Source organism: Monodelphis domestica, chromosome 2 (assembly GCF_027887165.1).
Source record: "Monodelphis domestica isolate mMonDom1 chromosome 2, mMonDom1.pri, whole genome shotgun sequence".
In the NCBI taxonomy this organism is placed as follows: domain Eukaryota; kingdom Metazoa; phylum Chordata; class Mammalia; order Didelphimorphia; family Didelphidae; genus Monodelphis; species Monodelphis domestica.
This window is the reverse complement of record NC_077228.1, coordinates 431693188-431705497: the sequence shown is the minus strand read 5'-3', so window position 1 is coordinate 431705497 and position 12310 is coordinate 431693188. Positions and strand designations below refer to the sequence as shown.

At 33.6% G+C, this 12310-nt stretch overlaps 1 protein-coding gene across 9 annotated transcripts in view; it reads right to left on the bottom strand.

Annotated features, from left to right (window-relative positions):
- The window catches only part of ESR1 (estrogen receptor 1), a 527593-nt gene that overhangs the window by 287702 nt on the left and 227581 nt on the right, over nt 1-12310 (bottom strand). For 7 of the 9 annotated variants that reach the window (XM_007484758.2, XM_007484760.3, XM_007484757.2 and 4 more), the window contains one exon: nt 8783-8979. In XM_007484758.2, the coding sequence (XP_007484820.1) occupies nt 8783-8979 (197 nt within the window). The remainder of the gene's footprint in view (nt 1-8782; nt 8980-12310) is intronic. The other 2 variants (XM_056818945.1, XM_001370990.4) reach the window with 1 other exon arrangement.

Here is a 12310-nt window from a genome sequence, read left to right as displayed (position 1 = left end):
GGTAGATATCTCACACCCTATACCAAGATAAGATAAATATGCAAATATGATTTAGATATAAAGAATGATGCAATAACTAAATTAGGGGAAGATAGAATAGTTTACATGGCAGATCTTTGGAGAACGAAATAATTTATGACTAAACAAAAGACAGAGAATATTATAAGATATAAAATAAATTATTTTTATTATATTAAATTTAAATTTAATTAAACTCTCCACTAACCCAAATTAGCTTTACCATTCCCAAACCATCACAACACTGACCTCTTAATTAATGTTTTGTGTGTGTTATTAAAGACCCAAACTCAAAGTTGACCAGCCTCCCAACTTTCTGAGAATTGAAGCATCCCAGTAGAAGCTCAAAGTATCCAGAAAATATGGCATCTCCAATTAATGCAGAAACTAGAAATTCTTCAGAAAAAGCATGATTTTCCATCTCCATAGGAACAGAAAAAAACAGAGAAAGATCCAGGTCAAATGAGTAGATCTGGTGTTTTGAGAATAAAAAGGACCTGTATGAACTCAGAAGCCTCAACTTCCTCATGATTCACTAACACCTTAGCCATCTGGACCCTTCCCCCTCACTATACAAAAATTGCTCTTTTAAAGGTCACCAAAGACCTCCTTATTGAAATATCTAACAGTCTTTTTAGTTTTTATCTTTCTTAAATTATCTGGAACTCTTGACACTGTTGACCACTTGCTTTTTCTGAATACACTTTATTACATTCTCTAGTTTTTTAGCTTTCTTTGGCTTCATTCATAATCTGAAATACTCTGGGATGATTCATTATTCTACTGAATCATAGAATCCTAGAATTGGAAAAATATCCACAGGACTTTGTCTACCATTCTATAGGAAATTCTTTACCCTTGAAACTCAGTCTACTTTTGGAATACTTTTCACCATATAAGTACTCTTTGCTTCTGAGGCCTTACCTGCTGATTGATTCCTCCCTGAAACTCTAGTTTAAGAAAGAGGCCCAAAACAACCATGTCTTCATTTCTCTCCAGGCTGCTCTGCTGACTCATCTGCAAACAATGTTCTTTACCATGCTTCCAGCCAGGAATCTTCTGCTGACCCCCCAATATTTTCAGCTCCCTTTTATGTATTATCTTGTTCCGTTAGAGTATAAGTCCTTTGAGAGAGGGACAGGCTTTCTTTCTGCTTGTATTTATATTCTTAACATTTAGCACAGTGCTTGACATGTACTAAGGGCCTAATTAATGCCTATTGACTGTTGATTGGACCTAGAGATCTCTCCCATCTAGACCTCCATCTCTATCATTTCCATGAAGTAGTCATGCAACTTTGAAAACCTTGAGTGAAGAAAACATACTACCTCCCAAGACAATCTATTCTATTTTGTATAGCATTGTTCAGAATTTTTTGTTAAAACTGAAGTTTGTTTCTTTGAAACTTCAACTCATTATTCCTATTACCAATCAGAGTAAAGCAAAACTAGCCTAATCACTCTTTTAATGACCATTTATTGACACTTATACTCCCTTAAGTCTTTGTTAGATTAAATAATTCCTATTTCTTCAATCAACTATTGCCCACCATGGTCTTGAGGCTCTTCACCATAATGGTTGGCTTCCTCAAATCTCCCCAACTTTCTAAAATATGACATCAAAATTTTAATGCAATACTACACATGTGGTCTGATCAGGAACAGTAGCAGAACTATCATCTTTCTGTGTTATGCCTCTATGACTCTCTTCATGCAGCTGAAGATCATAGGACCATAAATTGTCCACTGGAAGAAAGCTCAAATGTAATTTAGCCCAGTCCAATCATTTTACAGATGAGGAAATTGAATCCTAGGAATGTTAGGTGATGCACCAAAGATGATATGTAGTAAATATTGAAGATTATATTTGACACCCCCCCAGGGCTAATCTTTCCAAATCCAAAGATCTTTTCTCTCTCTTCTGAGGAATTAGTCTTTTTTAAGATGTCATAATATATTATTGGCTGTATTTTGAGATTGTAGTTTCAGATTATAGTCCACAAATCCTTTTTCTCAATCCAATCCAATAAACATTAATTAAATACCAACTATGTGCCAGACACTGTACTAAGACCGTGTTGCTCAGTCAAACTGCTATCCAGTTATGTACTTATATGTACTTTTGAACCCCCAACTATAAAACTTGACATTTATTAAATTAATATTAAATTAATTTTATTATTAATTATTATAATAATTATTATAAAATTATAATTATTTATAATTTTTATATATTATATATATAATATATATATAATTATATAATTATAATTATAATATAAAATTATTATAAAAATATAATAATAATAAAATTATTATTATTAAAAAATATTAAATTAATAAATAAATATTATTATTGTTGTTTTAAAATATTTTAAATTCTGTTTTTCCTTCTATATTTGTGTCATCTGTGAATTTAATAAGCATGCCATTTATATGTTGCCCAAGTCAGTTATTAAAATTTTAAGTAGCACCTGACCAAGAACATATTTCTGGAATACTTTACTAAAATTTCTCAACAAGTTCACATTTGCTTTTGTTTATACAGATGGTTCCAATATTATATATCTAGTCTTAACTAAATACTCCTAACTAGTCTACTCCTCCTGAACATTATAGATCAATTTCTTAAACTGTATACAGAATGTCTGCATTCATACATCCTATCATCATCTCAAATTCTGCACATCTAAAACAAAATTCCTTGTCTTCATCTTCAAAAAGAAAAAAATATTTCTACTTTGGATTTTAACTTTTATCTTAACTATATGACCATTCACCCAGTCTCTCATGCTTGAAACTAAGATATCTTTAACTTTCCTCTCTCATTCATTTACATATCCAATCATTTAAAAAATCTTGCTAATTCTAACTTTGCACTAACTTTTGTATCTGCTCTATCCTCTCTCAATTCATACTATCTTTGCCCTAAATATCATTACTGTCCACCAGAACTATTGAAATAGCTAAATGGGCTTCTTTATATGAGTCTGTTATCATGTAATGACTGCTCTAACCACAACTCTCCCATTGATTCTTATCATATACTGAATAATGTTCAAACTCCTTAGCTTCCCATTTAAGACCTTCCATAATCTGCCATCATCTTATCTATCCAGCCTTAAGTCATATTACTCTCATGCCACATGTGTTACACCCAATTAAGAGAAGAATCACCATCTTTGGCACATATCCCATTCTGTCCAATCTGTATGTCTTTTGTTCACACTGTTCTACTTACCAAGAATTCTTTTTTCTTATTTCCTTTACCCTACCTTCATCTCAATCATAATTATCTGTAGAAATCACCTATCCTTTTAAGGCCCAGCCCAAATGCCCTTCCTGAAGCCTACCTACATGGATCTTCCCCATCAATAACAATCCCTCTCTCCTGGGATATCACAGAACATTTATACATTGATTGTGGTATCTAATTCCTTACTAGATAAGAAATTAAGGATTACCTGCTTCATTAAAGTGTGTATTTCACCCAACAATTAGCACAGTGATCTGCAAATAGTAGGTATGAATATGTCAGTTACTGGTTTTATAACTTTTCCAGGAGCTATCCAGAGTACTGGACTACATCTTTCTTTCTTCTATCTTATCCTGCTCAGCTATGTCAACTGCTCCTGAAATCACCCATGGGTCCCAAGTCTTATCAAATATTTATCTTCAACTAACCCCAAACCAGTTGCCTGCCCCAACTTGAACATCTAGTCTAACTATCCCCTACACACACACAGCCTGTCCCCATCATCCTTTAAGATCTCCAATCAAGTTACCAACTTATAAATTATCTGCCTCAGTGAAATGCTTATTTGGTATCCTATATAGTGCTATTTGCATAGTACTTCCTTAAAAACTAACATTTTATTTAATAGCTAACATTCATAACCATCCTGTGAAAGGTAAAATATGGTTATGTGTTTTGAGTTCATAAAAAAACTACACAAATTTGATACATAATTGACTAGTTTGCCTCAAGGCATTCTTCTAACTTAAACAGAAGAGTAGCATTTGATTGAGTCAAAGACAATGCATATGATTAGTTCATTAAAGTCTTTCATCATGAGCAAAGCAAAGTCTTCTGACCCAAGTTCCTATAACTACCTATTTCTAACTATGACTTTTTTTCTCTTTTAAGTCTTTCCTCTTCCATTTAAAGTGATTTCTTTAGAAATGAAGGTCATCATTCAAATGCCTTAAAGGAAGTCCAAGTACTAGTTATATCTGCAAAGGACTCTGACAATGTCAAAAGTGTAGTAATGTATCAGTAATTATTTTAAGAACTAACATGGCCCACAACAGGTATTCTAATTATAATAATTCTTTCCAGATGTAAATGGATGTCATGATAGTAAATTTTTCCGTTTAATATGGAAAATCCAGGGATTCTTTATGTATATATCTCCATACAAATATATTCTATTGCATTGTGTGTGTTAGCATTGTTTCTGGTAATTTAATGGTGGGGGAAGTGAATACTTCAGGTAAGAGGCTTACTAAAACAAGTGTTATTCTATTGAAATAATAGTGATAGCTTTAGGCAGATAAATATAAGAAATATATACAGTCTAAGGCTACTGTCTTCAGCCTGGTGCAAAAGAAAGATCAGAGGAAATAAAAGAAAGTTTTGATTTAAAACTCAGCCTGCTATATCTCAACTTGGCAACTCTCTATGCTTCAGCTATCTCATTGATAAAATGAGGGGGATGATTGTCATGATATCAACCTCTTCTAGCTCTAACATGACTTCTCTTAGACAAATGGTCTTTACAAAAATAATTTTTTTTTAAATGCAACCTTTTTTGAGACTTTGTCTCAGTCTCTGTGTTCCCCAGACTGGAAGAGCAGCAGCCACTCATAGTCCTGATCCTAATAATAATTAGCACAAGAAACTTTGACTTGTTCTATTTTCTAACCAAGACTGATTCACCTCTCCCTAGGTAGCTTATTTTTCTTCATATCTACATAATTCCCATCCAGTAGCATCTGGGGCCTTTCCCACCCTCCCTGTATATCATCAAGGCAGTTCATATAAATTAAGTCTTTAATATTTCACCTTTCTGTTCACTTTCTGGGTGTAACATTCAAAGTTTATTCTTCCAGGATTAATTCTGTGGCATTATATAAAGTTTTCCAAGTTCTACTCATTTCACTATTCATTATCTTGTAGTTCTTTCCAAGTTTTTTTAATTACTCTATTCATTGTTTCTTATGGTTCAGTAGTATTCCATCACAAGCATATACCACAATTTGTTCAGTCATTCCCCAATTGATGGGCATTCCCTCAGTTTTCAATTCTTTTCAAGTCTCACTGACTCCTTGATTCCTACTGTAGACTTACCCTCATTCCCCATAACTCATCTGTTTGACCTCTTCTGGTCACTTGTCTATCTTCTGCTATAGCTTTTTTATGTATCTCATTGCTTTGTTAGATTTCAAGCTCCTTTAGGAGCTTTATGTCATCTTTATATACCCAGTAGTTTCACAATGCCTTGCAAAGAAAGGATACTTACTAAATATTTGTTTAATTGAAAAGAAAACTGCTTTAGGTGATAAAAACAAAAAGATATTATTGCAATTAATCAGTTGCAAACAAGTATTTGTTGTTGAGTACTCATAACTAAGAACATCGTTCTCAAACACATTATTCTATATCATGTTTCTATTTTTGTGATACATTTTGAGCTTAATTTTGGTTTGTAGTGTAAAGTGCTTACCTGTGGATAGAGAGTTTAATAGACCATTCAAAAATATTAACTGAAATAAAAAAGAAATAATGGAGAAAAGAAAAAATGGGGAAGAAAAGAAAAAGAATGGAAGTAGTCTTTTAAAAAAGAATAGATGCAAAAAAATTTTCTATGTGGCTTTGCAAAATACAGTATTTTGTTACAACTAGGTTCTCAGTTCATCAGTTTAAATTCTGTACTCTGAAAATAAATTCACTTAGTTTATAAGATCAAGATGTTATATGAGACTGCAGTGGTTCCATAAACACTACATTTATATACAGTTGCCCAGTAAAATCCTGATCAAGATTTCCTGTTTTCAAGAAGAAGCAGGTCTAATTTTGAACCAATATAAAGTAAGGGAGCAATATCATGTATTATTACACACTAAGATATTGTTTCATACATAATTTATTATTTCAAACCTTAAGTCATACCAGTAAATGAATCTATAGGTAATAAGCATATAGACAAGATAGGCTTATTTTTCCTTCACTGTTTCACCAAGGAATGTGTATTTTGTTTATGACTTCTGTAGATTTAATGCTTAAATGAACCATCAGATTCAATAAGAATACATATTTTGTGGAATCTAAAGAGTACTAAACTAAGAAAGGAACAATAATGAATGAAGATTTTCTATTGTTTCTCCAAGAAAGGCCTAACTTAGCAAAGTATCCCAATATTTGTTTAACTTTCTAATTGTCTACCCTTTCCTTCTTAGCTTCTCTGGTATACCTGTTAGTTTTACTGTCCAATTGGTACTTAATTTTTTATTCTGTTATTGAGTAATACAAAGATATGAGTATTTTTGTCACCCCACTTAAACAAAGCTCTCTCTAACATAGACCCAGTCTTCTTTTAGAGCCTTCAAAAAACCCAGCACAATACATACATTTGCTTTCTAATTACTTAGAATATTATAACTTTTCAACTAAGAAGAATTTTAGAATCCATCTAGACCAATACCCTCAATTTAGGAAAAAGAAAAAAAAGGGATCAGGAGGTTAATGAGGTTTTAGACCTAGTTAATGGGCAGAGAAAAAGCTAAGTCTAGAACCCAGGGGTCCCAACTTCCAGTTCACAGATCATTCCACTGTACTATGATATCCAGTTTAATGAAACATTGATAATTAAGATTTAATCAGAATAAATGTAAACTGAAATCACAAAGGAAAAAAGGAAGGGTATTATGAAGAAAAAGATAAGTATAAGCAGATACATACAAGCCCCAAAATGTTATTATTTTTCAAAAATAAGGTCTGTCAGCAGTAACTGATGGAGACCAGATTCTGTGCCTTCAAACATTTTTAAAATAGAGATCAGATTTTTTTAGAATGTCATCAGTTTTGCAGAAATACTATTGCAAAAAAGCCAATTAGAAGTCACATAATTATAGAATGTTATTAAGGATGTTGAAAGCATAAAGTGCTTTAGAGAATGTTTTTAAACTGAACCAGAATGACCTCTCTGTTATCTCTGTGAAAAATAGAAACAGTGGTACAGAATCATATCATTGATGATGCAAAGTAAAATGAACCATGGATACCATCTCCCAACTTCCAAATTATTCTATTCAGTGTTAACATTCAACCAGTGAAGAAAAATTCTATGAGCATCTCCTAATAATTTAATAGGTATTGGCTGTGAACAAGCTTTATTAAGCCTAAGATCTCACAAAGAAAAGCACATATCAAGAGGAATGTTGACAACCAGGTAACACCCCTGGTGCTCAAAGACTTAGACAATGAGTACTTGGAAAACATCATCATTCTGAACAAGTGGAGCTAGTTAGCCACAGATCTCTCAAAGACTTCTTTAATGCAATCATTTACTTTTGAGAAGTAAACTGTATCTTCTCCCAGAGCAATTTACATAATGGACAGAGAGTCACCCACTGGATAGAAATAAAAGCCAGCTGGCTTAAAAGAACTATACTTGGGGAAAGAATGGTTAGGAAGAGAGGACAAATTTATAGGGTACACTTATCAAATGTTATTTAATGATGATGCTAGTTCCCTCACTACTGAAGTAACCAGCCACTGAACTGGCACTCTTCTAAACTGAACTAAATTATAAAATTTAAGATGGTGATGGGACTGTCGATGAGAAATGTTATAAGTGCCATTAGATACATTCATTGTGCTAATTGGATTCCATGTCTAAGGGAGTTTCTTGGTTATAAGAGAAGGTTCAGTAGGCTAAAGGGCAAGGGGTGGAAGGCTATTTGGATACGAGTGTGATACAAAAACAAAAGGTATCAATAAAATTTTTTAAAGAGATGAAATATCTTAATCCAATTTACCAAAGTTTGCACATTGGCAAAGTATATCTTTCCTCTGCCTCTTTTTGAGCAAGAGGATGCTCTGTCACCCCCTTGCTATTATCTGCTCTTTCTGTCTCCCTGTCTCTGTGTGTCTCTCTCTGTCTCTCTCCACTTAAAAGAAGATGATAGCCTTAGAGACTTCAAAATTCATGGTAGACATTAAAGAATTCAGCAAAATCTACCCTAACATCCGCTAGCCCCTTTTCTGAAGTTCTTTGACAAACAACATAGTCTAGTTAAAAAAAAATACTCAATTTGGAATCAAAGGAGCAAGGATCAATTTTCAGATCTGCCATTTACTATCTGTGTGACTGTGTGAAATTAACTTTACCTCTCTGGGACTTAGTTTCTTCATCTATAAACTTGAGGATTGGATTAGGTGACCTGTAAGGTTGTTCCCAGCTCCAGATTTGCAATGCTACAAGCCTTGTCTCTTCCCCCCCCCACCCCATATTCACTTTTAATTCAATTCAATATGCATGTATTAAGTGCTTGGGAACACAGAGACACAAAATTTGGGGAAAAAATCATAACCTCTCTTCCTGTGCAATTTACTGCCTAATCTGGCTTTAAAAATTCAAATTAGTCCCACCAACTATTAGTACATTTGTTAAATGAACCCAGTCTATATTATTTCTTCCTTCTTATAGCACATACATTTTTTTCCCTGAGGAATAAATGTTGATGAATTGTTTTCAACACACTATTACCTTGAATGCTTCTTTTGAAGAAGGCCTTACAGCCCTCGCAGGACCAGACACCATAATGGTAGCCTGAAGCATAATCATTGCACACTGCACAGTAGCGAGTCTCCTTGGTGGATTCCATGGCCAAGGTTCCCTTGTCACCAGCACTGGCCAATCTTTCTCTACCACCCTGGCGTCGGTTGTCTGAACTTGGCCTGGAAAACAAGCACTGAGTGAATCCACTGACATTAGGAAAGCAAAAATTTCATTCTCTACTAAAGAGGAGAGGGGGGGGGGGGAGCCCATGACAGATCCACCTTATTCTGACATTTTAAAATAATGAATCACAGTGTAAGTTAATCTTTCATTAGCTCTCGCCGTCTGCTGCCACAAAAGGTGTTTGCCTATCATATTAACCTCGAGGGGGAAATTGTTTATTAGGAACCTACTAGGAAAACTGATTCCCTGCCCCAGAATATATTAACAGGGTCTTTATTCATGGAAAAAGGAAACAACCTGGCTTCTAATAGACTTTTAAATTTTTCACAATTAATTCAGAGTTATTAGAAAGTAATGCACATTCCAATTCTAGCCCACACCAGGACCTCAGGGAGGGCTAAGGCAGAGCAGAAAACAGCTGTAGCATTTGGAATTTGAAGCAGTCAAACTGGTGTGGGAACCATGGTGTGAAAGTTAAAAGTCCTGTTGCCATCAGATAAACTAGGACATCAAGAAGGCTTAATCTAACTCCTCATCTAGCAAGTGAAAAAGCTTCATAGATTGCCTCTCAACTTCCAGCTCTAAATTTCTGTTAGTTTTGTGATTCTAATTGCCAAAGCTGTCCTGTATACTTAGCTGCTAACCCCGTCATTGTCCAAACATTATACAAAGTTGATATTGTGAAATCAAACTATCACAGCAAGGTACACCATAGTCAGACAATAGCAATGGTAAGGCCACCTTATCTGTCTGAATTGTAGTTGCTACTTAAGAAAATAAAATCATTTTAGTATCCTTATGAATGATAATAGTGTGGTAGAAAGAATAATTGATTTCAACTCAGGATACATAGGTTCAAATCCTAGTATTTAATACCTCTGTGATCTTGAGGAACTTACTTAACTTTTCTGGGCCTCAATTTCCTCCTCTGCAAAATGAAGGAATTAGATTAGATAACTTTTAAAGTCACTACCAGCTCTGAATATGTGGTCCTATGATACTATATGAACAAAATAAGGCTAAACAAACTCATTAAAAGATTCAATTTATGAAATTGGGATTTTTAAAATAAACAGGTAATGTTTACTCTTTTGAAATTCCATAAGGAGTTAAAAGATTGTAATCAGGAAAAGTTTTGACAAATGGATAATTCAAAAGTTCACCCCTTCTCTTCTAGTGCCAATATGAACTATCAAAAGTAGTGTAAATATGGAAAAGATTGTAGATCAGGCAACATTTTTTATTCAAACCTATATACAGCAATATTATATTTAAACCAAGGATGATTAGATAAATGTGCTAAATACAAAGACATACACATTTATGCTTCTTTCAAAGACTTCCATATTCATTTCAGCAGTAATATTCTGCTTTCCAGTGCAAGGGACCAAAAGGAAAAGAAAAAACAACATTTTTTAACTTATTGTAGGATGCTGTTATCAATATTACCTAATTGCACTTTATATTTGATCCAAGAAAATCAGAATTTTCATATTGCTATTGCTCCTATATTTACATATGCTCTTGATTTCTAATTACATTTCAAGATTCCCTAATTCTGCTCTATAGGTTTCTAAGAACATAAAAACACATATGGTCCTCAATTACAAAAGAATCTCCTTATTTTCTGGGTGATAAATTATTTGTGGAATATAATATTACCTAGAAACTCCATTAAAATATAAACTCGAGTAATATTTTTAGTGCTTGCTGACCCTTTTCACAATTTATCAAATATTTTTATGTTTTACATAGAGTTTAAGGTGTTTTCATTACAAGAGGTTGTTTTATTCAAAAAGTATCAAAGCCATTTTGATAGAATGAGACTATACTTCTGTACCATTACCTTTGAGAATATACATTTCAATCTGAGTTCATTTATATTTATCAAACTATGACCCCAAAAGGAACATCAATCTCTTCACCTTGGAGTACCACCATAAAGGCTTAACAATGATCTTGGGGGGTCCTTACCTGTTGTCTTCTCTAACAAGCACACCATTTAACTCCTGGTTAACAATCTTGTATTCCAAGAACCCATTCCCCATTTTTCTCTCTGACAAGGAGTTAACATTTTTAGCTTTGTTTTCTAAATATGGAAACTAAAATATATAGGGAAATTAAAAAAAAACATCAATTCATAGGGCAACTCAAAATCCTAAGCCATCTACTCATGGACTCCTTATTCCATGCTGATCCTAGATGTATTCCTTTAAGAAAAAATGTTCCTCTCCTTAATTTTTCAACTAACTGATGATATGACAGAACAAGCCCAGGGTAATTATTTCAGGCCTCTTTTGGATTTCTCAACAGAAGTGTGATACTTTTTCCTCACTTGTCACCTTTTTTTAACTGTGGCATGAGTTAGAGAATCAATTTTCATCTTAGGATAATATTGATTCTTTCCTGATTTTCTATAGCCCTACAATATGATTTTGTGAATAACTTGTCTTCTTAAAGTAAAAATAATTAATTTCTCAGTTGTAAATACTTTTTTTGCCTTCCCCCTCTTCTCTTTTGGTGTTTTCCCATCTCCCCTCCTAGAGTTCTTAGCCCAAAGCCCACCAGCACCCCTTTACTAACATTTCCATTCTCAAATCTGGCATTTCCTTTCAGTCCCTGTTCTCCAAAACAGCCTTCCCAAATGCTGCCAACCAAATTTCTTTTATAGCTCTCGATTACATTTGCCATTCAGATGAAATTCATAAAATCCTGGCTCCTTGGGGTGGCTAATCTGGCATTTTCGATTTAATCCATCATGAATGACTTATGCTTTCAAGTTGGCAACATTAAATATGATTTCTTTGTTATATTTTGTTTTGTTTTGGGGGTTTTTTAATGTTCCAGTGAGACTGCTGGTTTTAAGCTCCATATTCTTATTCATTCTCAGCTACCCACTGTCTTCCATTTCCTCAACTCAGTATTATACTCCCAACCCCCAATTTTAAACCTTTTAAAAAAATGTTTGTTTGCTGGTATTTTGTGCATAATTCATGTCAGTAGGAGACTAAATATGAGCTTAGTGTTTTGGAGTCTATGGAGGTTTCTGTGTTTCAGAAAGTGTGGGGTTGAACTTTTCTGAGATATTGTACAGGGAGTAAGATCCAAATAAAATTCCTCACTCTCCATATCACCATTCAACCAAATCTTACCTATACTTCAAGGCATAGCTTAAAGGGCATTTCCTACATGAAACTCTCCCTGATTTCTTACCCAGGAGTGATCTTTCCTTATTCTAAAAATTCTGTATTTTTTATTATCCTTATCATAGCTTATATTTTATTAAATGATTACTTCTACATAAATTTTAGTAGGCTCTATTTGTGT